The sequence below is a fragment of the Drosophila eugracilis genome, unplaced genomic scaffold, assembly GCF_018153835.1.
Source record: "Drosophila eugracilis isolate 14026-0451.02 unplaced genomic scaffold, ASM1815383v1 contig_2057, whole genome shotgun sequence".
NCBI lineage: Eukaryota > Metazoa > Arthropoda > Insecta > Diptera > Drosophilidae > Drosophila > Drosophila eugracilis.
Genome location: NW_024572930.1, coordinates 10033 through 36721, shown reverse-complemented (window position 1 = coordinate 36721; position 26689 = coordinate 10033). Strand labels below are relative to the sequence as shown.

The window sequence follows — 26689 nt, the reverse complement described above, 5'->3', positions numbered from 1 at the left end:
AAACTAAATTGGAGTACATTGGGTTTGAAATAACGAATGGAGAAATTCGGAAAACTGTTACTCAATTACGACAGTTCATTGGTTTAGCTTCTTACTTTCGACAATTCATTCCAAAATTTTTCGAAATATGTAAACCACTGTATACGCTTACTTTAAAGAATAATGCTAATTTTGTCTAGTTGTCAGAACATGAACAAATACGATTGAAAATAATAGGTGTATTGACAAAGGCCCCAGTATTAACTATATTTGATCCACAATATCCAATAGAATTGAACACAGATGCCAGCTCCATTGGTTACGGGGCGATATTGTTACATAAAATTGAAAATAAATCCTTTGTAGTAGAGTATTATAGGAAATGTACTTCTCCGGCAGAAGCAAAATACCACTCGTACGAACTCGAGACTTTAGCAGTTGTCAATGTTATGAAGCATTTTAGGCATTATTTACAAGGTCGTAAATTTGTCGTTTACACTGATTGTAACTCTGTAAAGGCCAGACGCACCAAAATGGAATTAACACCAAGAGGCATAGATGGTGGGGGCTTTTACAGTCATTTGATTTCGATCTTGAATATAGAAAAGGGTGCATGTCGAAGGAAATAAGTGTGCGGATAAAATAATTGAGAAGCGTATTAATCTTACTGAAGTGACCGACAATTGGATGGTGTCCGAACAGCAGTTCGATCCTGAAATAATCAATAAATCATCCAAGTTACGCAATAACGAGTTACCGGAAAATTTAAATAAAACATTTGAACTAAGAAAGGGCATATTGCATAGGAAAATACAGAGGAATGGTAAAACAAGGTGCTTGCCGGTAATTCCAAGGGCGTTTAGGTGGGCAGTGATCAACCACGTACACGAATCTGTTATGCATTTGGGATGGGAAAAAACATTAGATAAGGTATATGGATATTACTGTTTCGAGAATATGACCAAGTATTTACGTAGATTTGTGGAAAACTAGCAAACTAGCAAAACCCCCAAATGGAAGGGTCCATTTGAGGTGATCAAAGTTTAGACGGCGATCGATATGAACTAAAATCATTAGTTAATAAGCGAACGTAAAAATATTCACTTGAGTGGCTAAGAGCGCTACCAAGCAGACAAATAATTAACGAATTAAACGAAGAATTCGATGGCCTAAGCAATTCCCAGGAGGGGAACGAACTAATAGACCGCGTTAGTAAGCGCGCGCCTGTGCCCCAGAAGAGGGGACTTGAGGAACGCACCATAACAGCTGTCTCAGAGGGAAGACAAGGGTTGTGGCGGGGGTCAAGGTGATTGGGTGTAAGTGTGCACACCAAATTAAATTGAGAAACTAAGAGGCAAATCTAAGTTATGTAAAATCTGAATTATTGGAAAATTCTGATTAGAATTAAATGATATGATAAGAATAAAGCGAAGATAGTTAAATACAATGTAGGAGACCATGTGTTATTAAACAACGAAGAGCGTCACCAAACTAAGCTTGATACGAAATTAAAAGGTCCGTTCGAAATAATCGAACAACTAGCTGGTGATAGATATGTTTTAAAGTCTTTAACAAGCAAAAGAACTTATAAGTATGCACACGACTTTCTGAGGGCATTGCCCAATAGAGAATTAAGTAAAGAAATGGATGAAGAATTATATGACTCGAGAGGAGATCTATCTGACTCACAAATGAAAAATAGAGATAAAGAAGGCACAGTAGTTACCCTAGAATCCCAAGAGGGGATACAAAAGACCGCACCAAAACAGATGGAATTGTTATGGCGGGGGTCAAAAGATTGCACCATAGCAGAAGGACTTGCTGTGGCGGGGGTCAGTGATGATCGCACCATGACAGAAGGATTTGTCATGGCGGGGATCGGTAAGAATAACTACATGTCATAATGGAATTACAGAAAAGAAGAATTGTCAAGTTTGATTTAAGAGGAAATGATATGAAAAAGTTTATGTGATGGTATTGTGAAACCATTTAATTGTTTTGTATAAAAGTTTAAAATTTATATACTCGTATGTCGGGAAACATCAAGTTCGGGGAAGTACAGAGTTCATGCGAAAGGCATAGCAGCAGAGACGGTGGCAGCCTCTGCTGGTGAGTGAGGTCCGTTGACGAGTTACCGAAAGTCGTGAGATAGAAAGAGATGACGATAGAGGCTCAATTTGAGAGAGAGAATGCTGAGAGAGCAGGATTGAGCGCAATGATCGATGAGAGTAGATTTAGTCTAGTTTCGGTAACGAGTGTGAGCGGAACTCGCTGTGCTGCCGCATCGATAATAAAACTTGGGTGACAATGGATGAAATTACCGGTCTTCCGACATCAGAAGTGGGATCGCCTTCGCCACAAGAGCACAGCTCCGCTCAATATATGGCAGCGCTGAAAGAGCAAAATAAAAATCTAAGGGAAATTATAAAAGCCATGGAGGCGCCAAGAGCCTCGGCGTCAGATGGGAAAACCACGCATGTGACACTGCCCAAATTTAATCCCGATGGCGCTGGAACAGATGCATCAGCATGGTGCACTACGGTCGATTTAATCTTCGCAGATAATGTGCTCGAAGGCAGCGCCCTAGTAATAGCACTAAGCAAAGCGCTGGAAGGCAGTGCCTCTCAATGGCTGTCCCAGGTATGCTTTGCTAGCATCACCTGGACCCAATTCAAGGAACTGTTCATCCAGAGATTCGTAGGCATTGAGACAACGGCTGCCGTACTGATTAATGTTTTAAATGGGCATCCCAGATCTGGAGAAAGCTTTGCGGAATATGGCAGTCGCATAGTTACGCTATTATTATCCAAGTGGAAATCAACGGAACTGGAGGAGATTGCGGTGTCAATAGCGTTAGCCCACATGTCACAAATTGACAATAATTTGCTGCGTTGGGTTTTTACGACGAACGTGACGACGCGTAATGAACTTCAGCGGCAGCTGCAGGCTTACGCATTCAAGAAGCGCAAAAACGAAAATGATGAAAACTCATCAAACGCGGACAAGAAGAAACCACGAATGCAGTTGCAGGTAAAATGCCATTGTTGTGGAAAAATTGGCCACAAATACGCCCAATGCCGCGCTCGCATGGAGAGCTCATCCTTCACCAAAGGAAAGAATCACAGGAGAAGCGCGCGGACATATGTCAGGTTCTACAGCCCAAAGGCTTATTCTATCAAAGGGGTGAGACCTTTCCATTTTTCTTTGACTCGGGTGCCAAGTGTTCTTTGATAAAAGAAAAATTAAGTCACAAAATTGCTGGAAAAAGATTTAATAATTTAATTGTACTACGAGGAATTGGCGACAATATTGTTAAGAGCCATTTGCAGATTTTGTCTACGGTTCAAATATCCCAATTTAATTTAGAAATTTTGTTCCATGTCGTATTAGACTATTATTTAAAGCACGACATAATGATTGGTCAAGATATATTCCAGCTTGGTTTTGGTGTTATGATCGAAACAGACAAATTTAATATTTACAAAACTAAGATTATTAATGCTGTACATGAAGATACATCCAATTTTCAAAATTTACTTGATACCAACATAGAATTAAGTGAAATTGATAAATGTAAGCTAAAAAACGTATTTGAAAAATATTCTGACAATTTTATAAATGGAATCCCAACTAAACGCGTAACCACAGGGGCATTAGAAATTCGTTTGATAGACGAGAATAAAACTGTTCAAAGGCCCCCATATCGACTCAGTGCAGATGAAAAGCTATTAGTTAGAGAAAAAATAGACCAAATGATTAAATCAAATGTGATCCGTCCAAGCAATTCACCATTTGCAAGTCCAATGCTATTAGTTAAAAAGAAAGATGGCAGCGACAGACTGTGCATTGATTTTCGTGATCTAAATTCAAACACCATCTCAGATAAGTACCCGTTGCCACTGATTTCTGATCAGATAGATCGCTTGCGAGGCGGAAAATATTTCTCTACTTTAGACATGGCCAGCGGATTTTATCAAATACCGATTCACCCTGACTCCATAGAAAGAACAGCATTCGTTACCCCAGAGGGTCAGTACGAATTTCTGGTGATGCCATTTGGGTTAAAAAATGCATCTTCTATTTTTCAACGTGCCATAGTCCAAGCCCTGGGTGACTTAGCCTATTCCTACGTAGTGGTCTACATAGATGACGTGCTGATTGTAGCAGAAACAAAGGAGGAAGCATATGAAAGGTTAGACATAGTGCTGAGAGTTTTGTCTGAGGCAGGTTTTACATTTAATATAAAGAAGTGCGCTTTTCTTCGCACAGGAATAGAGTACCTCGGATTCTATATTAAAGATGGTGAAATTAAACCGAATCCAAGTAAAATAGAAGCCCTGTCTGTTCTGTCGCCACCATCCACTGTAACGCAGTTAAGGCAATTCATAGGTTTGGTATCGTACTTCAGACAATTTGTCCCGCGGTTCTCAGAGCAGATGAAGCCGCTCTATGAGTTGACTTCTAAACTAAAGACGTTTGATTGGCAAGAGAAGCATGAGCAGAGCCGACAGAAGATTATCAAAGTACTGACGTCTGACCCTGTACTGACAATCTTTGACCCCGAACTCCAAATCGAATTGCATACAGATGCCAGTTCTGATGGGTATGGCGCAATGCTAATACACAAAATAGATGGTAAACGAAGAGTAATTGAATATTTTAGCAAACGCACGACAGTATCCGAAGCTAAATATCACTCATATGAGCTGGAAACATTAGCTGTCTACAATGCAGTGAAACACTTCAGACATTATTTACATGGTAGAAAATTTGTTGTGCACACCGATTGCAATTCACTAAAAGCGACTCAAACGAAAGCTGAATTGACCCCAAGAGTACACCGTTGGTGGGCGTATTTACAGGCTTTTGATTTTAGCGTTGAGTACAGAAAGGGTAGGAAAGGGTCCAATTCCTGTAGTTTCAACTGTCATCCGTAGAGCAGAGGTTCGTGTATATCTAGCAGCAATAACAAATAATTGGCTAATAGCCGAACAGCAACGAGATGATAGCTTAATAAAAATCATGGACCAATTAAATAGCGAAGATATAGGGACAGATGTAATGAAAACTTATGAAATTAGAACTGGGCTATTATATCGCAAGATACAACGTAATGGCAAGACTCGTTGCTTACCAGTGATTCCTAAGGCGTTTAAGTGGTCTGTCTTAAACCATGTACACGAGGCTATGATGCATATGGGATGGCAGAAGACTCTAGACAAGGTTTATGAACAATTCTGGTTTGACCACATGTCTAAATATGTCAAGAAGTTCGTTGAAAATTGATTAACCTGTAAATTATCTAAGCCCCCTTCTGGAAAGGCGCATATGGAATTGCACCCCATACCTAAGATTAATATACCTTGGCATACTATCCACGTAGATATAAGTGGCAAGCTCAGTGGAAAAAATGATCTGAAGGAATATATTATTGTCCAGGTAGATGCATTTACAAAGTTTGTTCACTTGTATCACACTCTTAATCTAGACTCAGAAAATTACATTAAAGCCGTGAAGTCAGGTATATCTTTCTTTGGAGTTCCCAGTCGAATCATCGCAGATCAAGGCAGGAGCTTTGCAAGTAATAAGTTCCGTGAACGACGAATAAAATTGACTTGCACTTAATAGCCACGGGCGCAAGCCGTGCCAATGGACAGGTGGAACGTGTCATGAGCACGCTTAAAGGTATGCTAACTGCTGTAGAAACTAGTGAACGTTCTTGGCAGGATGCATTGCAAGATATTCAGTTAGCCATGAATTGCTCTACAAATAGAGTTACAAAATTTAGTGCTCTAGAGTTGCTAATAGGGAAAGAGGCAAGGCCTTTCGGTATGCTGAAAATAAATGAAGAAGATAATATAGTGAATAGAGAAAATGCTAGAATAAAAGCTAAGGAAAACATGGACAGTAATGCACGGTACGATAAAGAAAGATTTGACAAAAACAAGGCGAAAGTTATTGCGTATAACGTAGGAGATCATGTTTTACTGAAAGCTGAAGAGCGCCATCAAACAAAACTTGATCCCAAGTTCAAGGGTCCGTTTCAAGTGGTCAAAGTATTAGATGGAGATCGGTATGAATTGAAATATAAGTACTCACACGAGTCTCTGAGAGCGCTACCAAACAGACAGTTAATCTGCGAATTAACAGGAGAATTCCAAAGTAATGATGAGCCCCAAAATGGGGGAGAGCCTGAGGTTGGCACAAGTGAATGTGCGTCTGTGTCCCAAGATGGGAAAGAGTATGAAGACGGCACAAGTGAAGGTGCGTCTTTGTCCCAAGAGGGGAAATGTTGACCGCAATATAGCAGCTGTCTCGCAGGGTCGAACAGTGTTATGGCGGATGGTCTTAGTGACCTGGTGCATATGGTTGAGCGGCAAAGACGAATGGCGGATGGTCTTAGTGACCTGGTGCATATGTTTGCACGGTAATAATGAATGGCGGATGGTCTTAGTGACCTGGTGCATATGTTTGCACGGCAATGATGAATGAAATAAAATTATGAATTTAAGTCATGTAAACGATGAATTGTTTAAAATTAAGAATGGCTCGGTATAAATTTGTAAAAAGTAAAAAAAAAATGAGAAGTTTATGTTAATTGTTGGAATTGTCTGTGGAAAACGACTCATATAGTTTGTAACTGCTTAAAGGAACAATGATGAAAAGAATCAATGAACAAATTAAATTTAAGGATTTGAATATGAGAACCAATATAATCAATGTTTTCCTGATTTTTTTGGTAATTTAGAAATTCAACACACAGGGACGTGTGATAGGTCAGGAAGGCCGTGTCGGGAAACAATAAGTTCGGGGAAGTACAGAGTTCATGCGAAAGGCATAGCAGCAGAGACGGTGGCAGCCTCTGCTGGTGAGTGAGGTCCGTTGACGAGTTACCGAAAGTCGTGAGATAGAAAGTGTGAGCGGAACTCGCTGTGCTGCCGCATCGATAATAAAACTTGAGTGACAATGGATGAGATTACCGGTCTTCCGACATATAAATAAGAGTTAATGAAGTAAAAGGATTATAAAATCTGACGAATAACTGAGAAAAGTCTTGTCCTAGATCTTACAGGAAGGCCGTGTCGCAGTGTGATTCCTAGTAAATGTAGCATTCCGGTAATTTGGGAATTCGGGGAATTCCCTGCTTCTGCTTTACTAGCTGATATTGAGCGAAAGCACGGCAGCAGAGGCAGAGACGCTCTGCTGCTGAGTGAGGTTCGATGGTAAGATACCAAGAGTCTTGAGTAAGACAGAGATGGCTGCATACGCTCGACTTGTGTGAGCGCGAATATACATTTACGTGTTTTCTAAGAGTTTATATCAACCTAAATATGAGTACTTGGAAAAATTAATAAAACCTATAAAAGGAATGGGATATCATACTTTCTCTCATAACGATGGTGTATTAGACCCCAGTGAAGCAAAAAATAATTATATTATGATATTTGATGATGTAGCTTGTGAAAAACAAGAACAACAACATAAGATCTTATTTTTGTAAGGGTCGTCATAAGAATATTGATTCCTTTTATTTATGTCAAACATATACCCATATACCTAAACACTTGATTCGTGATAATGAAAACTTTATAATAATGTTTAAACAAGATGATTTAAATACGTGACATACAGTGGATCCAAGCTTATTTCGTGCAAGAAAAAATCAAATTTTTAATTTGATACTGCTACTAAACCAGAAGAGATATCAAAAAAATTTAAGCGCAGTAATGTTAAGAATGTCGCATATTACTAAAATAATAACACAGGTTTTTACTAATTTAAGAAACAAAAGAATTTTTCATACAAAAACTAAAAAATAGGGCAAAGTATATATATTCTTGATCAGGGTCAATAGCGAAGTCGATTAAGCCATGTCCGTCTGTCCGTCCGTCCGTCCGTCCGTCCGTCCGTATGAACGCTGAGATCTCAGGAACTATAGCAGATACAAAGTTCAGATTAGGCATGAAGATTCTTGAGGTCCCGGGACAGCGCAAGTTTATTTCCGCATCCCGCCACGCCCACTCTAACGCACACAAATCGCAATAAACTAAAATTGCTGAAATCTCGAGAACTATTGCAGTTAGAAAGATGAAATTCAGCGCATCTTATAGTGGTAACACTATCCGGCCACACCCACCCATACGCCCACAAGGGTCAATAGACGGTTTTCGGATTTTCTAGAAAAGCTGATATCTCGGTAACTATAAGAGATAGAAAGTTCGGATTAAGCAAGTAGGTTTCAATGATGCTCTCAATGCGAAAAACCAAAAATGCAAAAACCTCAAAAACTATAAAAGCTACAAAACTTTGATTAAGAATGCGTATTTAAGAGAAGCTTCTGCAACTTTCTACGAAGTTGCATCTGGCCACGCCCACTCTAACGCCCTCAAACCGCGGAAAACTGTGGCGTCCATACTATTATTATGAATGTCTTCGATTGACTTTGTATAACTTATTTCTGTTAATATCTATCGATTTGCCAAAGATTTTTCAAATCGGAACATTTTTTCGCTATTTATAAAGAAATTAAGGTTATAAGGCCTCACATGGGCAGTGACGTCACTATAAGCATACTCTACAAACTTCCTCTGACAATAGGTTGCGCCTTGTGAATTTCCACTAGCAAAATAATATTTTAAAATTTTGTAAAACGGTAACGGGTATCTTATAGTCGCGGCACTCGACTATAGCGTTTCCTCTTGATTTTTCTTAATACTGGTAAAAATATATTAACAAAAGCATATTTATAAGTTTTTGAGGCTGTTCACACAAAAATTACGGTTTAACGGGTATTTTCAACTATGGCGCCACGAACAACTATTGAGCAAAGAGAATTAGTCCTTAAACATTTTAAGGATGGTAAAACCCAGCGCGCCATAGTGGAAATTGTTTGCCTTAAGCCCTAGTACGGTGCAATATATAATCCAAAGGTTTGTTCGCGAAAATAGGGTGGCAGATAAGGGCCGTGTTGCACCTAACAAAATTTTTAACGACCACGAGGAGAGACGTATTGTCCGAAAAGTGAAGGATAACCCCAAGCTATCGGCTCCAAAATTAGTTGAGGAGATCGAGAACGAAATGGGCATAAGTGCTAAAGATAAATTTGCGCGCGTCAAATTCGTCAGGGAAATCGAAACTCCTCCGATTTCCTTCTGGAACGACGTTATATTTGCGGACGAATCCAAATTCAATATATTTGGGTCCGATGGGAGGAACTACGTTTGGCGGCGTCCCAATACAGAGCTAGATCCAAAGAATATAAAAGCAACGGTTAAGCACGGCGGTGGTCATGTCATGGTTTGGGCCTGTATGGCTGCGTTCGGCGTCGGAAATTTGGTTTTCATTGACGGAATCATGGATGCCAATAAATATTTAAGTAAATTAAAAAAAAATTTGGTGCAAAGTGCCGAAACTTTAGGAATAAAGGACAGATTCCGATTCTACTACGACATTGACCTTAAGCACACTGCTGGCAATGTAAAGCTTTGGTTGGTCTGGAACTGCCCCCATATGATAAAAACACCAGCACAGTCGCCTGACTTAAACGTAATAGAAAATTTGTGGGAAATTTTGGACATGGCTATCCGAAAAAGGCAAATTTCCACCAAAAATGAACTAAAAACAGCCTTATTGGAAGAATGGCGTAAAATTCCCGTTGAAACAACAAAAAAATTGGTCGAATCCATGGAAAATCGTTTAAAAGACGGCAAGAAACATAATGGAGGCCCAACCAAGTATTAAAATTAGAAATTAAGGAAGTTACAGTATTTTTTAAAGCTTGCACGAAATAAGCTTGCGCATTCGAATTGCCCTGTTTTTCAGTTTTAATATGAAAATTTGTTTTGTTTTGTAGTTAAGAATTTTTGTTTTTAGTTTCTTAAATAAAATAAGTGTTTTCTGAAATTACTGCACTTAAATTTTTTTGATATCTCTTCTGGTTTAGGAGCAGTATCAAATTTAAATTTCGAGTTTTTCATGCACGAAATAAGCTTGGATCCACTGTATGTATATAGAGATCATTTTAATACAGATATGTGTTACGACACATTCATGGAAATTTGTACAAAATATTGGGAGGATACATTTGGATTCTTGTTTATAAGTAAAGATAACGATATGGATAATGAAAGATATAGAAAAGGTTTTGATCAATTTATTTTGATTTAAAAAAGTTATTGGATTTGGTATAAAAATAGATTAAAAAACATTTCCACAGTTTAACAATGTCCTAGATCAGTGACCTTGTCTTTGAATGGAAATAGTTCCGTTATAAATACAAAGTACTTTCCACCAATTGAACTGGATGGACGATTTGAGTGTGCATTAATTGATTTTAATATGTACAATTTAATCCCAAATATAGACGAAAAAACAATCTCTTCCATATTGGAACTAATGAAATCACCATTCCTACTGCTCCTATGAACTAAATGATATAATTCATTATATTTATAAAAATCTTAAGGATTATGGTATTGAAAAATCTTTTAAAATTGAAAGCAATAACAATTCTCTTCAAGTGGAAATAACCAGCACTCGGGAGCCGGTTTACTTTAATAAGGTCAACTTTCTAAATATAGACGATAAAAACAATCTTTTCCATATTGGAACTAATGAAATCACCATTCCTACTGGTCCTATGAACTAAATGATATAATTCATTATTGAAAAATCTTTTAAAATTGAAAGCAATAACAATACTCTTCAAGTGGAAATAACCAGCACTCGGGAGCCGGGGAAATTTAATAAGGTCAACTTTTTGGTTTTGATAAAAGATAAAAGAGAACAAAAACATATCTATCGGATCAGACTGTCAATATTTTAAAAATTAATTCTATTCGTTTGGAATGTAACATAATAAGTGGTTCATATGTAGATAATACACCTAATCATACGTTACATGAATTCGGTTTTAATGTTTCTCCTGTCCATGAAATGATTGTGACACCACATAATCTTATTTACTTGCCAATCAACTGTGATGAAATAAGCACACTCTCCATACACATCGTAGATCAAAACGGAGATTTGGTAAATTTACGTGGTGAAAACGTTTCGATTCGGTTGCATATTCGCATGATTGAATGATTATTTATAATAAAAGACCTGGTTCATACACTCAACCAAGCATTACTAATTTTAAAGCTATCGAAAGAGGATCAACTCTAAGAAAAAGCTCACTTACTTTAAAAAATAAATTATTTTTAAAGTCTCTAGGCTTCAAAGTAAAAAATTATTAAAAATATACTGGAAGAAAAAAATGAACGAAATTTTAAATGTTCGAGAAAAAATTTACTCGGATGAGAGTATTTCGAAAAAAGAGTTCCATACTTATTCGTCGTATAATCAAACATTTAAACCAAACGATGAAATTCGAATTACTATCCAAAATCAAGAATTGTATGTGCTCCCTCATGAAAGTTACCTCAACTTTCAAGGAATTATTAGACAAGATACAACAGTCAGTCCTACAACTGATAATGTTACAACTTTTTTTAAAAATAATTGTAGGGCTTACTTCTTGGATGAAATCAAATACGAAATAAATGGATGCGAGATTGATAGAACTCGATTTGTCGGTATGACAACTACTCTTAAAAATTGTTTATCACTTGATAACCTTTAAAGTTAAATCTATCAAATTCTGGATGGAGTGGTGGAGATGACTTTTCTACTAGACCTTACTTTAACTTTTCTGTCCCATTAAAAAATTTATTGGGGTTTGCGGATGCTAACTAAAAACCTAGATGATGTCTTTGAAAAAAAAAGAGATTGGAACAAACATTTAAATTAGAAATGATTAATATAAGTTGGAAAATTCCTCATGTGACACCTAGTGACATTGCAAAAATTAAGATGTATAATGTTATTAAAAGTAGTCTAAACCTACTTATTGCATTTCGTAGTTGGGACTCCTACGTTAACCCGAAATTAGGATAAGGAACACACCACTGTTGGAATGTTCAACTTTCAGCGAATCGGGAGAAAAAAAACTTGTCACAAATAATTTATCAAACTTGAAGGTTCATTTAAATTCTGACTCTTACCCATATGATAATTTAAATGTCGACTTCAATAAGAATCAGTTTGCTCACCTATATGAAATGTATTCAAGATTTCAATCTACTTACTACAATCGTGAGTCACAACCATCGTAATTAATTAGAAAATTAAAATTAAAATTAAATTAAAATCTGGTCCTATTGACGTGAGAATTTCAACTGAACTGAAGAACACGAAAATAAATATTTCGATAAATAATGAAATTTCTTGAAGAAATTGATAATTTTTTTCTACAATTCAATGGGAAGTTTTTTGAAGATCAATTCCAATACCTTCTTAAAACCAAGATTATGTTCATGAATCAAGGTGCACAAGATCTAAAAACAATGAAATATGAAAATGACTACACACATAAAACCACAACCTCTTGTATCCTTTTTATCTATTTGTTGGAATAGAGAGAGAAATACTAAAACACACATTTTATGGATCTTCCTCATCGGTCCCAGCAAGCATTTTATGAAATTTCTGATCGAATATGAGTCAAATAAAGGACAAAGAAAAAAAATATTAACTTTTTTTCGCCAATAATAGAAATAGTTTCTTACTTTTTATTATTGTCATAAGAAAGCACTTTTCAGCTCTTGCCTTTGTGCTGGTGCCTTTCCAACTATAAGTTGTAGCCAATATGTCGGAAAATACTTTTCGAAGTGCTGCTCTTAATTGAGATGGTCCTTCTGCACCAGTTTTCCCTATAAATTGTTTCTGAAAATTAAATTAAATTAAATTAAGAAGTTAAAATTGATTTATATATATGTCGGCGGCAAGGGTATGTTTTCCATGGCATTCTACGGCGAGGTAGGACTTTGGTGGACCTTTCCTCTAACACGAAGAAGATATGTGTTAAACGGTCCGCAGAGTCGACCCACACACCTTTGGAACGGCTGTTGCGGTAGCACTCGTTCCGGTGGTAGCGATCCCGGGTTGGTTCTCCAGTTTGGGTCTGAACCGAACGCAGGCGATACAGGAACGCACCACTCGACGAGCCAGGTCCCTACGTGATGATCCAGTATTCCAGACGGATTAGCCGCGACTGGAAAGACTTTCGGCCGGCGGCGACAATTCCTCAGATGCAAGTGTCGGACATAAATCCACGCAAGGTGCGATTTGCTAGGCAGTAGCAGCGGATGCCTTTCAGATTCAGGGGATGTCGGCGTTCTGTAATCGTCTCCAACCCTTATAAGAGCATGTCTGATGAGCTGTCTCGAGAAAGGGCGTTAAATACTTTGCAGGTGACTTGGCAAGCGGCTTAGCTTTCGGCAGCGAGTGAAAAATCTTCAAGGAACGACTGTTGCTGAATATTGTAGAACGATGCTGAACAATGCGCAAAGGATTCAACCTTCCGATGTAAGCGTGGATGTTTGACAATTTTGACTCCCTCTTGATAAGTTGGGCGAAGGCCTCCGATGGTTTCCGAATGCAGCGAGTGTATGGAGGCGATGTGGAGTCAGCTGTTGGAGGGCGATGATTACTGATCACAGCCGTGGTGAAGTGTGCTCCTTCGTTGCTCTCTTTGACAATAGTTGGATCGATATCGATGATTTGGAGTGGTTGGCCTGGGACGACGGTCAGGGTCAAGAACTGTGGACCTGGCATGAACCACAGGCGATGCTGCCAGCTCAGTTGTAGCAGCTCCGCGCGAAACTATGTCCGCCGGATTATGCTCTCACCTGGTACGAAATTTCCGCAGCCATCTGCGGTCCTTTCTTGAACCGGAGAATTCGGTTTCAACGAATGCTGACGTATGATGAGTGCTGTTTTAGCCAGTGAAGCCCAATCTGCGAGTCCGTCCAGAAATAGACCGAGAATTTTCTTCCGCTAATAGAGGCTTCAATTTCGCCATAGTTGGCCCAGCAAATGCTCCCACACAATTCCAGTTTGGAAGGGATTTTTTTCTTCAGCAGGAGCCACTCCTCTCGATTTGCCAGTCAACTAGCTGCGCGACATCTCCCGTCGACGAGTTCCGAGCGGAGACACCACGGCAGCCCGTAAGCCCTGATTGATGCGTCTACAATCCATGAAGTTGAAGTGATCGCATGCTTGTGTTTGGAGAGGAGGCAATAGCGGGGGAATCGATAAAATTGAGACTGTTTGCCCATGAATGATTCTAGGCATTTGCCCAGGCCAGTAAATGTTTCTGGGATACGCTCTCTGAGTCCATTGCAGGCCAAGCGACCAAAAGTTCTTGCGAAGTATTTTTTGCAACAACAAGCAGGTGAGAGCCAAACCAACCAGGTCGAAGCCAAGGCGGATGCAGTGGACAAAATACTTCTTTTTGGTGTACGCATATTGCGTGGTTCCTTGGCCTGAACTTGGAGAAGGAGACAGTGTATCCTTGTGCTGGTTCCAGTTCACTCCAGAGCGCTGGCTAGTCCCTCGCCACAGGAACTGAGCTTCTTGGATGCATGATCTTCCATGAATCCCTGTGGTTGGAATGCCATTTGGTGAGTGAAATGCCCTCGACGAAGAATTTCTGTGACTTGATCCTTGATAATGCCCAAAAGCGTCTCTAAGTCGTCTGCACCCGTGAGTAGGTCATCAACGTAAGAAAGGCGGCTTTATGATAGCGGCGCCGGTGGTCAGGTCAGCTTGATGAACATCAGCGAGGTGGTTGAGGCTACGTGTTGCCAAAAATGGGGCGGCTGCAGTGCCGTAGGTTACCGTACTCCAAGTGATACGTGCGCAGCGTGTCTTCTGGAAATGCTCTCCAAAGAATGTACTGGTAGTTTGCGATCAATAATGTCCGAGATTTACTTGCCTATACATCTTGGTCACATCTGCAGTGATGGCGTAACGATGAAGCCTGAACTTTCGAAGCTGCAGGTACAAGTCCTCCTGGAGTGTTGGGCCAACATAGCAAGAGTCGTTGAGTGATAGTGATTGACGTCCGGCAAGAGAGCGTCCAAACACCACCTAAGCTTAAGTAGACTCACTGCTGGGTTTGAGGACGCAGTGATGCGGGATGTAGTACTGCGGCTCGTGCAGTTTAGGATGAATAACTGGGGACATGTGCCCCAATTTCTCATACTCCTCCATGAAGTCGCAGTATTGTTGACGAAGTGCTGGAGATTTCGATAGGCGGCGTTCCATGCTCTGGAACCGACGGCGAGCGATATCAAATGAGTCTCCCAATCGAGTTGGGTCAGCCTTGAATGGCAGTTTGACGACAATCCTACCAGTGCTGTCGAGACAAGTGGTCTTCTCGTACTGTTCCTCGCAAATAGCATGCTCCGGCTTCTGCAGAGGTGGCGAGGTCGACTGCTTCCAGTTCCCACAGACGTTTGAGGTTGACATCAATTGAACTTGCGTTTAAAGCCATGCAAGTGGAAACTTCTATTGGCGCGGTTTGCTGCAGTCGGCCGGTTACGACCCAGCCAAACTGGGTTTTCTGCAGCAGCGGCGCCCGGAGGTCCCAGCGCTTATTTTCCCCTACAGTTAAGGCGTCGAAGAAGGCTTCCGGTTCCCAGTGGCTAGCAGATCGACGTGGCGTGATTGGTAGAATCTTTCATCAGCGAGCGGCGTATTTTCTGGCAGCTTCCAAGGTCGAAACGTCGATGGGCGAGATCGGGCTGGTATGAGATTTGTGGAATAAAACAGAGATCTGCGGAGAGTACGAAAGATGAAATGCGAGATTTGACAGATGCGGTTGTGCAATTTTATTTAATATCTGTTTGCGAATGGCCGATGCTTCCGAATTTGGACTGCATGTCTTTCCCTCCGTAAGCGAAAGCCGTTGTGCGAAAGTCTTCCGTCGAAAGTTCACTTGAGAGCAGGGTCGAGGAGAGGAGCTCTTCCAGGCCGGTAGGTTCAAACGCATCACTTGACGAGAACCATAGCAGTGGCAACAACACCTGAGACTTCTGGCCAGAATGCGAGTGCGGAAAGTGTGTTCCCGCACGCTTCCAACAGCCGCGGTGCGGTTGGATACGGTTGGTGCGAGCGAGATGAATCTAGCGAATGGTTGTTGTGCAACGGGGTATGATGTGCCTTGTTGCAGGTGCGACAACGATTTCTCGATGGGCAGCTCGACAGATGGTGACCTCTACACGACGACGGTTCAAACACAGACGGTGTGTTTAACGACATCAAATCGCGCGGTTGGATTAAGGTCCTTAAACTTGTCACATCCGAGCAATTTGTGTGAGGTGCGAGGCAGTATACACATGGTGCGTTGGTCAGCGAAAACGACAATTGTGAGATCTTGCGGGGGGACGAGTCGGTCTTGGCCGCTCCGATCCCATGGATTTGCTCGTCGAACAGAAGAAACTGGCAGTGGCGCTTCAAGTATCTGCGTGCATTGGCTCCAGGATGGGAGAGTGAGATAATCAGTGATTCGTTCCATTTGTTTTGGTCTGCTGATCGCACTTCTCCATGACCACGTAAATAAGCATCGCCTCAGAAATTTGACGTCCGAGCCTAGCGATGAAAGGGGCACTATATAACGCGGATGCGTTGTCGATTAGGCTGCAGGCTGTTGAGCACGCCCGCAGCCGGCGGCAGTTTAAAAATCGAGGCTATCGTTTCGACAAAGATTAGGGCAGGCTTGTCATACCGGTCCTTCAGCCGTTCCAGCGCCTTCGCATAATTTTCTCCAGTGACCGGGAAGGCTGCGACAGCTTTCAGTGCAGGTCCCTTTAAACAATTACGGAGATGATTAAATTTGTCTATATTAGATATTTGCTCACGATTGACCAGTGGCAGAAACGACGAGATGAAGTTCTTGTAATCCTTATGATTTCCATCGAAGCTAGGTAGTGCCAATCTTGGCAGTCGAGACGGCGCGCTGTAACTTGGTGCAGAGATGTGGTCGAAAACTGTGTTGTGCAGATCCTCTCCAGAAGTTGCTGAATTGCCAACTTTGTAGTTATGTAACTGTCCTCCGGGTCTGCGTCCACTATCTGTGGAGTCCCTGGTCTCAATTTCTGATTGTACCGAAAGGGCTTGCTTAAAATATGACTCTAAGATTCCCAAACGGCACAGAAGTTCGGCCGGCGATTTCTGCTCTGCTTCTTCCTTGACATCGACCATTACTCTTATGCGCGTAATGTTGCGCTTAATATTCGAGCGTTGCCGTTGAGAGTCTCCAATATATAGTCGTTTCCATTGCTGCGACGAAGAATGCGAATGCGAGAACGAGATAAGTTGCGGCAACAACAACGCGGGCGACGAATGGCAATGCCGTGAAGTTAGTTCAAAGCGAAAGCGACTCTAGAACTCAAAAACGGTACCAGCGACTGCGGTTGGCGATGTAAACAAAACAACAACACTTTACTGGCGGAATAACGGAGCAAAGGAGAATGAGCGATCGACGCCGAGCTTATAGAGCGGGCGGGCACACACACAAGCTGCGAAGAGATGTGCGAAGAAGAGCGCGAATAGTTCCGTTATACGAACGACACGTTGCCCTTAGAATTTTCGTGAATAGTTAATAACTTTATTTGTTTATTTATTATTCACTTTCGATGAATGCACTAGGCTTGAATGTTCACCTTTGTATGCGGTTATGACAATGTTGAGTTGCGATGAGCGGGTCGAGCGAATAATTGTTGCCGGCGATACTTCGACAATTGTTTATGAATTAATAAATTGTTAATTTGTTTAAACACTGCCCCACGTTGGGCGCCAAAATGTTTAATGCACAAAGCGTCTTTTGTGCTGCACAAGCTATCAGGTTGGGGAGTGCATAAACTAATTACAATTTATAAACTCAGGCGAGAAAAAGACAACCGTTTACCAAGATCTAACATCAGCAACTGCCTTTTATTAGCAGCGGCAAAATAACATAATGTTCTAACAGAGTAATTTACAGAGATTGGTTAATACATGTTAATAAGCTTTGTTTACATTTGTATAGACAAAGAGAAACAGTATGTAAGACGAAAAATATTGTGAGTTTGACCGAACAGTAAACATGAACTTGTGCTAATGCTAACCAAAAACATAGATGATGTTTTTGAAAAAAGAGATTGAAACAAACATTTAAATTAGAAATGACCAATATAAGTTGGAAAATTACTCATGTGACACCTAAAAAATAAAAAAAATTTGAGTACGAAAGGGAGACAGCAACCATTATGAACATATATTTTAATCTAGAAAAAAGACTGAGAAGAAAATAAAAAATACAAAAAGTACTTTAGACTATATAACCTTATAACAGTTTTCAGAAAAATAATTAATAATTTCATCATGTATTGAAAACTAAAACAGAAGACACAAAAACAAAAACACTGAAATAAAGAAACAATAAAATGAACACATTTTTTGTTAAAGGAAATATCTGTTTTATTTATTTCAGTTAATATGGGAGCGAAAAAATAAAAGATATTTATATTTGAATTTTAAATATTTTTATTTTATTTGATTTCTATGCAATTTTTATTTAAATATCTAACCTATTGGCAATATTTATCAAAAACTTATCGTCTTCATCTTTCAGTAAATTTAGATACTTATTTGGAAAACTGGAAAACAGTTTCTTCCGGGTCATATATATCAATCCTTTGACCACATTGAAAGTGCTCATAAAAACTCATTTTCAAATACATCTATCATTTCATCTCCAAATGGAAAATCTTCCCATTTGAGTGATTCCAACTCTTGTGGAATCGTTTGAAAAGATGTTGAGGAGGGTGCGAATACTTCCCTCAGATTCCTGCCTATGGTGTCTTCTTCGCCTAGAGGCATTATACAGTTTGGCTCCGAGTCTTCAATGACCACCACATCGGAGTCTTGGTCAAGGATTTCGACATCCGTCAAGAGTTCCAAGGCTTGAACCGAATCGATGAATTCCACGGATATACCGCTCATGGTGATATGTATGATTTGGTGCTCACGACGAACTGATGCTGAACAATTTGACTGTTCCCATTTTTATACATAAAGGGCATACAGATTTGTTATACTCCTACACCCACTTAACAATTTTATCATGGTGCTTCCATTGACTCATATCGGTTCTTCTTTTGTCTATGTCCTTTTATCTTGAAAAAATTTTAAAAACTTTGAATTTTTAATAAAGAAATTGAAACTTTCCTCAAGACGTTCCCAATCCTCCTAAGTCAGGAATAAACAAAAAGTTTATTTACAAATCAGATGGATGAGTGTGAAGTGACCCTTTATTAGAATAAAAAACTTCAACGGGTGTGCCAATATCGGAAGAAGCTTAACTCTAATTACGAAGTATATTATAATTCTATAACGTATGTTTAAGCTTCAGTAATAAATAAATAGTTCAACCTTCAAATTGTCTTATACAATGGAGTCATTCAAGGGTTTGTTTGATAATGATACGCGCAAAAGGGGATACGGACAACTGATTTATTGTAATTATTGTGGATCTGATACTCACTTCGAGAAGAACTGCTCTAAAAAACGTGATCAGGAAAAACATAAATAAACATAATGTAGTTAAAGGATAAGATAAAAAATATCTTTCAAATAAAATAAAATTTCTATGCCAAAACAAAGCTCTGCCACATTCGGCGCGTGCGTAACGGATGCCGTAACATCTTCCTACAAGATGAAAAGTGACATTTTTTAAGAATAAAAACTTCCATCAGAATCCATGCTGATTAAAGGGACCTGCCGGTGTTGAAGGGAAATCGTAATGACAAAGAGACAGACTGACCCACTGACAGACATGGAGAAGTGAAAAAGGAGAGGGGAGGGGGGTCTGTGACCACAAACTCTAAAATTTTAATAAACAACAAATAATTTAACCATTGTTATGATTTCTGTGGCAGAATCTTAAACTGTTTATGGGATGGGGGAACATATATATTGAAATATATTTATTATATGTATATATATTAAAACTAAAAACAAGACACAAAAACAATCAGACTGAAATAAAGAAACAATAAAATAAACACATTTTATAACATGCGCCTAACAGATGTTTACAAATCTGATGCATGAGTGTGAAGTGACGCTTTATTAGGATAAACAACTTCCGCCAGAATCTGGAAGGGACCGACAGACAGATAATGGGTTTTGGGGTGGGGGAAATTGAATTGATAAAAACCATTAATCACAGTTAATTGATAAAAACCGCTACTGTCACTGTCGACGGTCAAAACATTGTTATCGATAGTTAAGTCAGTATTAATAGGAAATTTAGTATTTTTAAGTTATCCGATTTTTGGCCCATTGAAGTACGAGCTTATTAATCGCGGTTATGTGAATGCCGGCGAAAAGTGCCTTTTCACTGTCTTGTGAATAGTAGGAGGGCACACTGCGGTAAGAAGAAGAGCTATATTTGAATTGTAAACTAATTTATTGAATTTACAGAATAAAACGTTCCGTACGCCATAGCCATAGGCCTTTGAAGTTCACCTTTCTTTGGACCTACGCGTGGGGGGAGCCGTTTAAGGCAACTCCGCACTTCACAAGACGACATCTTTTATTCGCAGTCCTAGGGAGACTGAAAGGGCAACTTGCGCTGGAGGACGGCTTGACGACCAGCTAGAGAGTTGCCAGCAGCGCACGGAGCGCATTTCCCGTACTAGCAGAGGAGTCGCAGCCAGCGACATAGACGGCCCAAGCAGCGCCAAACACTGAGTACGGACGGAGTCGCAGCCAGCGACACAGATACGCAGCCGACTTCAGTTCAGGAGACGCAGCCAGCGGCAGGTTAGGAAGCGCAAGGAGCGCCAAGCACCAGCGGTCAGGAGGCGCAAGGAGCGCCGAGTATCAGCGGCAGCAGCCAGACGGCACAGGTCCGCCATTTTGGAGCGCTAGGGCAGCGCCATATTTGGACCATATTTATTTGGAGATGCAGCATTCCTCCAGGAGGAGTTCCCGGCTGAACGGAGGGGAAGCCACCACTACAACAACGCAGCAGCCAGCGAGTAGTGCAGCAGAACACCGGCCAGGGGTTAACATAACCACGGCGGCGGCCATTTCTCGCCCAGCCACTACAGCGACTACAGTAGCGTCCCAACCAAGGTGCTTACAGTGCAGCTGCGAGCTCAGAGCCGGAGGTGGGCCAGCCACCCACGGCGTACCTTTTGGATAGGATCACGGCGTTGGAGAATGAGCTGAAGCAGGTTAGAGCCATGAACATAACGAGCACCGCCAATTGCGCGCCAATCGCAGTTGGCCCAAGCGCAAATGGCGCCAACAGTGGAGCGTCGGTGTGGCCGCCATCGTGAAGCAGACCGCCATTAGCCGCCACATTAACCGCCACATCGAACGGTGAGGCCCAAGCTAACGGGGTCGGGCCGGTCCCAAATAGCAGTTTCGGTGCGACCACTGGGACCTACACGCTGGCACCATCTTGGAGTGGACCACCGTTACTAACGACTAGCAACCCACTGTGTGCTACAAGTGCTGCGCAGACAGCGCATGGATTCGTGCTACCGGGCGGGAGCATCCACAACGTGGCAACTGCATCGCCATTCGTGGGACCCTACGCCTCGATGACACTGATTGGAACCCAAGGAGCGAATGGGCCAAGGAGGCTCCCGGACTTGCCTATATTTGGAGGGCAGCCCGAGGATTGGCCCATCTTTAATTGTGCATTTGTGGAAACGACCCAAGCATACAACTGCACGGACGTGGAGAACAACCAGAGGCTGATGAAGGCGCTGAAAGATGAAGCACGCGAGACAGTGAAGTCGCTGCTGATTCACCCCGCGAACGTCAGAGCCGTGATGGAGCAGTTGCGCTTTAGGTTTGGCCGACCGGAGCAGCTTATACGCAGCCAGCTGAACAGCGTGCGAGAGGTGACGCAGATTACGGAGCAGAACCTGGCGAGGATCGTTCCCTTCGCAACTAGAGTGAGTAACCTCACGGCCTTCTTGCAGTCGGCGAAGGCGGAGCAACATCTGGGAAACCCCACCCTCATGGCTCTCCTGCGATGTGCATGGCGAGTGCCAGATTAACGGATGCCGCAGATTGCATCACTGTCTGCTGCATGGAGAGGACGAAGGGCAAAGAAGGCCGGAACAGCGAGGTGGCTTCAGGCGCCACAACGGAGGAAACCAGATGTCAGCTGTTTCCAGACGCAGCCCGGTAAGGTCCGGCTTGTGTTCGATGCTGCAGCCAAGGTTGGAGGATCCTCACTCAATTCGGCGCTGGACAAGGGGCCAAGGCACTACAAGCCCTTGCCAGCTGTGCTCTTCCACTTCAGAGAAGGAGCAGTCGGAGTCTGCCGGGACATCAAGGAGATGTTCCACCAAGTGCTGATCCGACCCGAGGATCGATGTTCCCAACGGTTCCTTTGGAGAGATGGCAACGACGATCGAGAGCCGGATATATACCAAATGAACGTATCCACTACGTGGATAGTTTCGATACGGAGAGCGAAGCTATTGAGGTATCTACCCGAGTAAAGGAGATACACGCGGAGGCTGGATTCGAGCTATGCCAGTTCTCATCCAGCTCACCCATCGTGGAAGCGGAGTTGGGACCACCTGGACAAGTCAAGAGCGTCGGATGGGGTGAGTCTGAGCAGAAAATACTTGGAATGCGTTGGCAGGTAGCAACCGATGACTTCAGATTCAACGTGGAGTATCATCGAGTGCCAAAAATCGTCCTAAGTGGAGAGCGAGTCCCAACAAAGGGGGAGTTTTTGAGCCTGCTGATGTCAACGTTCGACACATTGGGGTTCCTGTGCTGCCTGATGATTACAGCGAAGCTGTTGCTGCCGTGGGAGAGTTCCAATGTCCTCGCCACTATTTTGGGCGTGGAGCAGTTTGGACCATCGAGCTACACGTTTTCGTGGACGCAAGTCAATCTGCATTCACGACGGTGGCCTATTGGAGGGTCACGTACAAGAATGGCAACGTGCTGGTTAGCTTCGTGTGCGCAAAGACGAAGTGTGCGCCGATAAGAACGATGTCCATCCCACGGCTAGAGCTGCAGGCAGCGGTCCTTGGAACCAGATTGATGAACACTGTCAAGGAAGAACACAGTGTGGACATCAGCGAGACGGTGTTATGGACGGATTCAAAAACGGTGCTGAAATGGATCGGCAGCACCCACCGCCGGTATAAGCACTTTGTTGGCAACCAAGTGGCGGAGATTTTGGAGTCGTCGAAGGTTTCCCAGTGGAGATGGGTACCTACAGCTGACAACGCAGCGGATGATGCGACGCGGTCGCTGAGCAAGGCGGACCTTCGCCCGGAATCCCGGTGGTTAAGCGGTCCCGAATTTTTGAGGCAGCCAGCAAGCGGCTGGCCAACGCCTGAGGAGGGAACCGAGCATGTTCCAGATGCACCTGAGGAAGAGGAGATGCCCGGTGAGTTCGCATTGGTAGCATCAATTGAATTTGTCATCCTGTTCCAGAGATTTTCGAGCTTCAGTTGCCTGGTGAGGACCACCGCCTGGGTCCTGAGGTTTGCGCGACGGTGCCGCAAACAGAAAAGCGACCTCGAGGAATACCGACTCACTGCAACGGAGTGTGAGGCCGCGGAGAACCTGTTAATCAGGCAGGCCCAATTGGAGTCGTTTCCCGACGAGATGAGGTCGGCGGAACGCGGAAAGGACGTCGCCAACTCGAGCGAGATTCGAAGTCTGGCGCCTTACGTGGACAAATATGGAGTTCTGCGGGTTTATGGCAGAGTCGATGCCGCGCTGTCCATGCCGTACAGTGCGAGGAGGCCTGTGATACTGTCACACAGGCACAGTCTTACGGAGATGGTAGTAAGACACTACCACGCCCAGATGAAGCATCAAAACGTGGATGCGACGATTGCTGAAGGAGGTAATCCCGTCGTGCAACGAATGCAAGCTACAACGGACGCGGCCGATGCCGCCGATAATGGGACCCCTTTCAGAGGATCGCTTGGAATCTGAAGGATGGCCATTCAAGTACACAGGACTAGACTATTTTGGGCCACTGCTGGTGACTGTTGCTCGTCACAGAGAGAAGCGTTGGGTCGCCTTGTTCACATGTTTGACGACAAGGGCGATTCATCTGGAGCTGGCGCATGACCTGTCAACGGATTCCTGCATAATAGCGATCAGGAACTTCGCCTGCCGTAGAGGACCAGTACGTAAACTGCGGAGTGACAACGGCAAGAACTTCGTAGGAGCTGACAGGGAGGCCAGGCGATTTGGAGACGTGTTCGAGACGGAAAGGATACAGAGTGAGTTATCCAGCAGGAGCATTGAATGGGTCTTTAATTTCCCATCCAACCCGTCTGAGGGCGGAGTATGGGAGCGGATGGTGCAGTGCGTCAAGCAAGTGCTGCGCCATACCCTGAAGGAAGTCGCGCCGAGGGACCATGTTTTGGAGAGTCTCCTAATTGAGGCGGAAAACATAGTCAATTCGCGTCCGCTCACCCACTTGCCACTGAATGCGGACCAAGAGGCGCCGTTGACGCCAAACGACCTGCTCAAGGGAGCAGCTAACCTGCCGTATACGCCCGGATGGGATGTGGAGCGGCCCAAGGAGGGTTCTACGCGAAAGCAGTGGAGGATTGCCCGCATGCTGCGGGACCGCTCCTGGAGTAGGTGGGTCCTGGAGTGGTGCCTGAGAACGGAGCCCATCCGCCAGGGCGATATGGTCTTCGTCTGCGATCCAGCCTTCCCCAGACGAGAGTGGCGCAAGGGCATCGCGGAGGAGGTATACAGCGGAGCTGATGGAGTCGTCAGACTCGCCACTGTGCGCGTAAATGATAATGGACTATCTTGGACAATGTCGCGGCCCGTCTCTAAACTTGCAGTTTTAGATTTGAGTGAAGCGGGTCTTCACGGGGTCGGAGATGTCGACGGTCAAAACATTGTTATCGATAGTTAAGTCAGTATTAATAGGAAATTTAGTATTTTCTAAGTTATCCGATTTTTGGCCCTGTGTAGTACGGGCTTATTAATCGCGGTTATGTGAATGGCGCCGAAAAATGCCTTTTCACTGTCTTGTGAATAGTAGGAGGGCACACTGCGGGAAGAAGAAGAGCTATATTTGAATTGTAAACTAATTTAATGAATTTACAGAATAAAACGTTCCGTACGCCATATCCATAGGCCTTTACAGTTCACCTTTCTTTGGACCTACGCGTGGGGGGAGCCGTTTAAGGCAACTCCGCACTTCACAAGGCGACAGTCACAGTTAATTGATAAAAACCATTAATATCACATTTAATTGCCCATAAATCTTGCCCAGAAGCCGCATTTTATTAGTACTTATAATGCCCCTTATGTCCCATCTAGCCACGCCCACTCTAACGCCCACAAAACCCGAAAAACAAAAAATTAAAAAAACATCGGGAACTATAAGAGCTAAAAAGTTGTGCTTAAGAATAGGTTTTTAAAATATACCTCTGCAATTTGCCACAAGTTTTCATCCGGCCACGCCCACTTAAACGCCCACAAGCCGCGAAAAACTGTGACGTCCATAATATTGTTGTGTATGTCTTGGTTTGACCTTGCACAACATATAAACAAATCGGAACATTATTTCGCTATTTATGAAGAATATTATATTATGAAATAATAACGCCTCACAAGGGCAGTGACGTCACTATCAGTTACTCAACGTACTTTCTCTGACAAATTATGGCGCTTTGTCAATTTCTACTAGCAAAATGAATATTTTAAAATTGTGTAAAACAGTAACGGGTATCTTATAGTCGTGGCACTGGACCATAGCGTTTCTTCTTGTTCGTGCTTTTCTTGAAGCTTTTGTTCTGCCTGCACGCAGCATATTTCGTTTAGTTTTTAATAAATCGTCAAACCGAAAAGTTATTATTGATAATAACTTGATCGTTGCCCTTTTTTAAATAATTGTGATTGAGTACAACTTCAACCTCCGGAGAGATAAGTCGTGCCAAAACAGTGTAAAGCTTCGCGCAAACCAAAAACGTTATCAGCAAAATCTTGCACAAACAAATTTCAACACCATGAAAACCTTTAATACGGGCTCAAGCCCTTCACTAGCTATCATGACGGACCCACCAGGCATTTTTAAAATTTCGTCAAAATCGTATCATTCCCAATTAGGCGTCCAAAAATTTATCATAATTTAAAGAAAGGAAAACGACTTGCTTGAAAAAATATCACCATTCATAATTAAAAAATCCGATGACTTTGCCTGTGCCAAAAAAAAAAAGACAGTACATTATTAATAAAAACCAAAAACGAATTGCATGCCAGAAAACTTCTTAAACTTACAATAATCGCAAAAATCAAAGTTTCAACAAGTGAACACAACATTGAACATTGAACTTCTCTAAGGGAGTTATTTATTGTAACGACCTTAGATATATTGACGAAGGCACAATTCTACAAGATCTAAAACCACAAAAGTGAGCCGAAGTGAAAAAAATAATGAAACGACAAAACAACACTAACTCTGTCAACAACAACACCACTTTAATTGAAACAGGCTTGATCATAATGCAGAAAATGCCTACGCTATGGTCACCCAGCACCAATATGCAAAAGCTCCGAAAATTAAACTAATTGCTCCGAAATAAAACACACAAGCGACGGAGAAACATGTAAGAAAAAAATTGCTTAAACTGCCAAAACAACCCAGAACTTGACCATCAGCACAGCCCAATCGACCGTAAATGCCCCACTTCAATAAAAAACCACGAATTAACAGCTATTAAAACCACACAGGAAGTTGACCACAAAAATGCCCCACGTATTTATTTCGAAAGACACGGATTTCAATTGAGGATCACCTATGCTAAAA

At 42.2% G+C, this 26689-nt stretch overlaps 1 protein-coding gene across 1 annotated transcript; it reads left to right on the top strand.

Annotated features, from left to right (window-relative positions):
• Window positions 1–21932: 21932 nt before the first annotated feature.
• Window positions 21933–24790, top strand: LOC121529877. The gene is made up of 4 exons (XM_041817880.1): window positions 21933–22261; window positions 22336–22487; window positions 22742–23752; window positions 23826–24790. The coding sequence occupies exons 1-4, from the start codon at window positions 21933–21935 to the stop codon at window positions 24788–24790; spliced, it is 2457 nt and encodes an 818-aa protein (XP_041673814.1).
• The last annotated feature ends 1899 nt before the right edge of the window (window positions 24791–26689 follow it).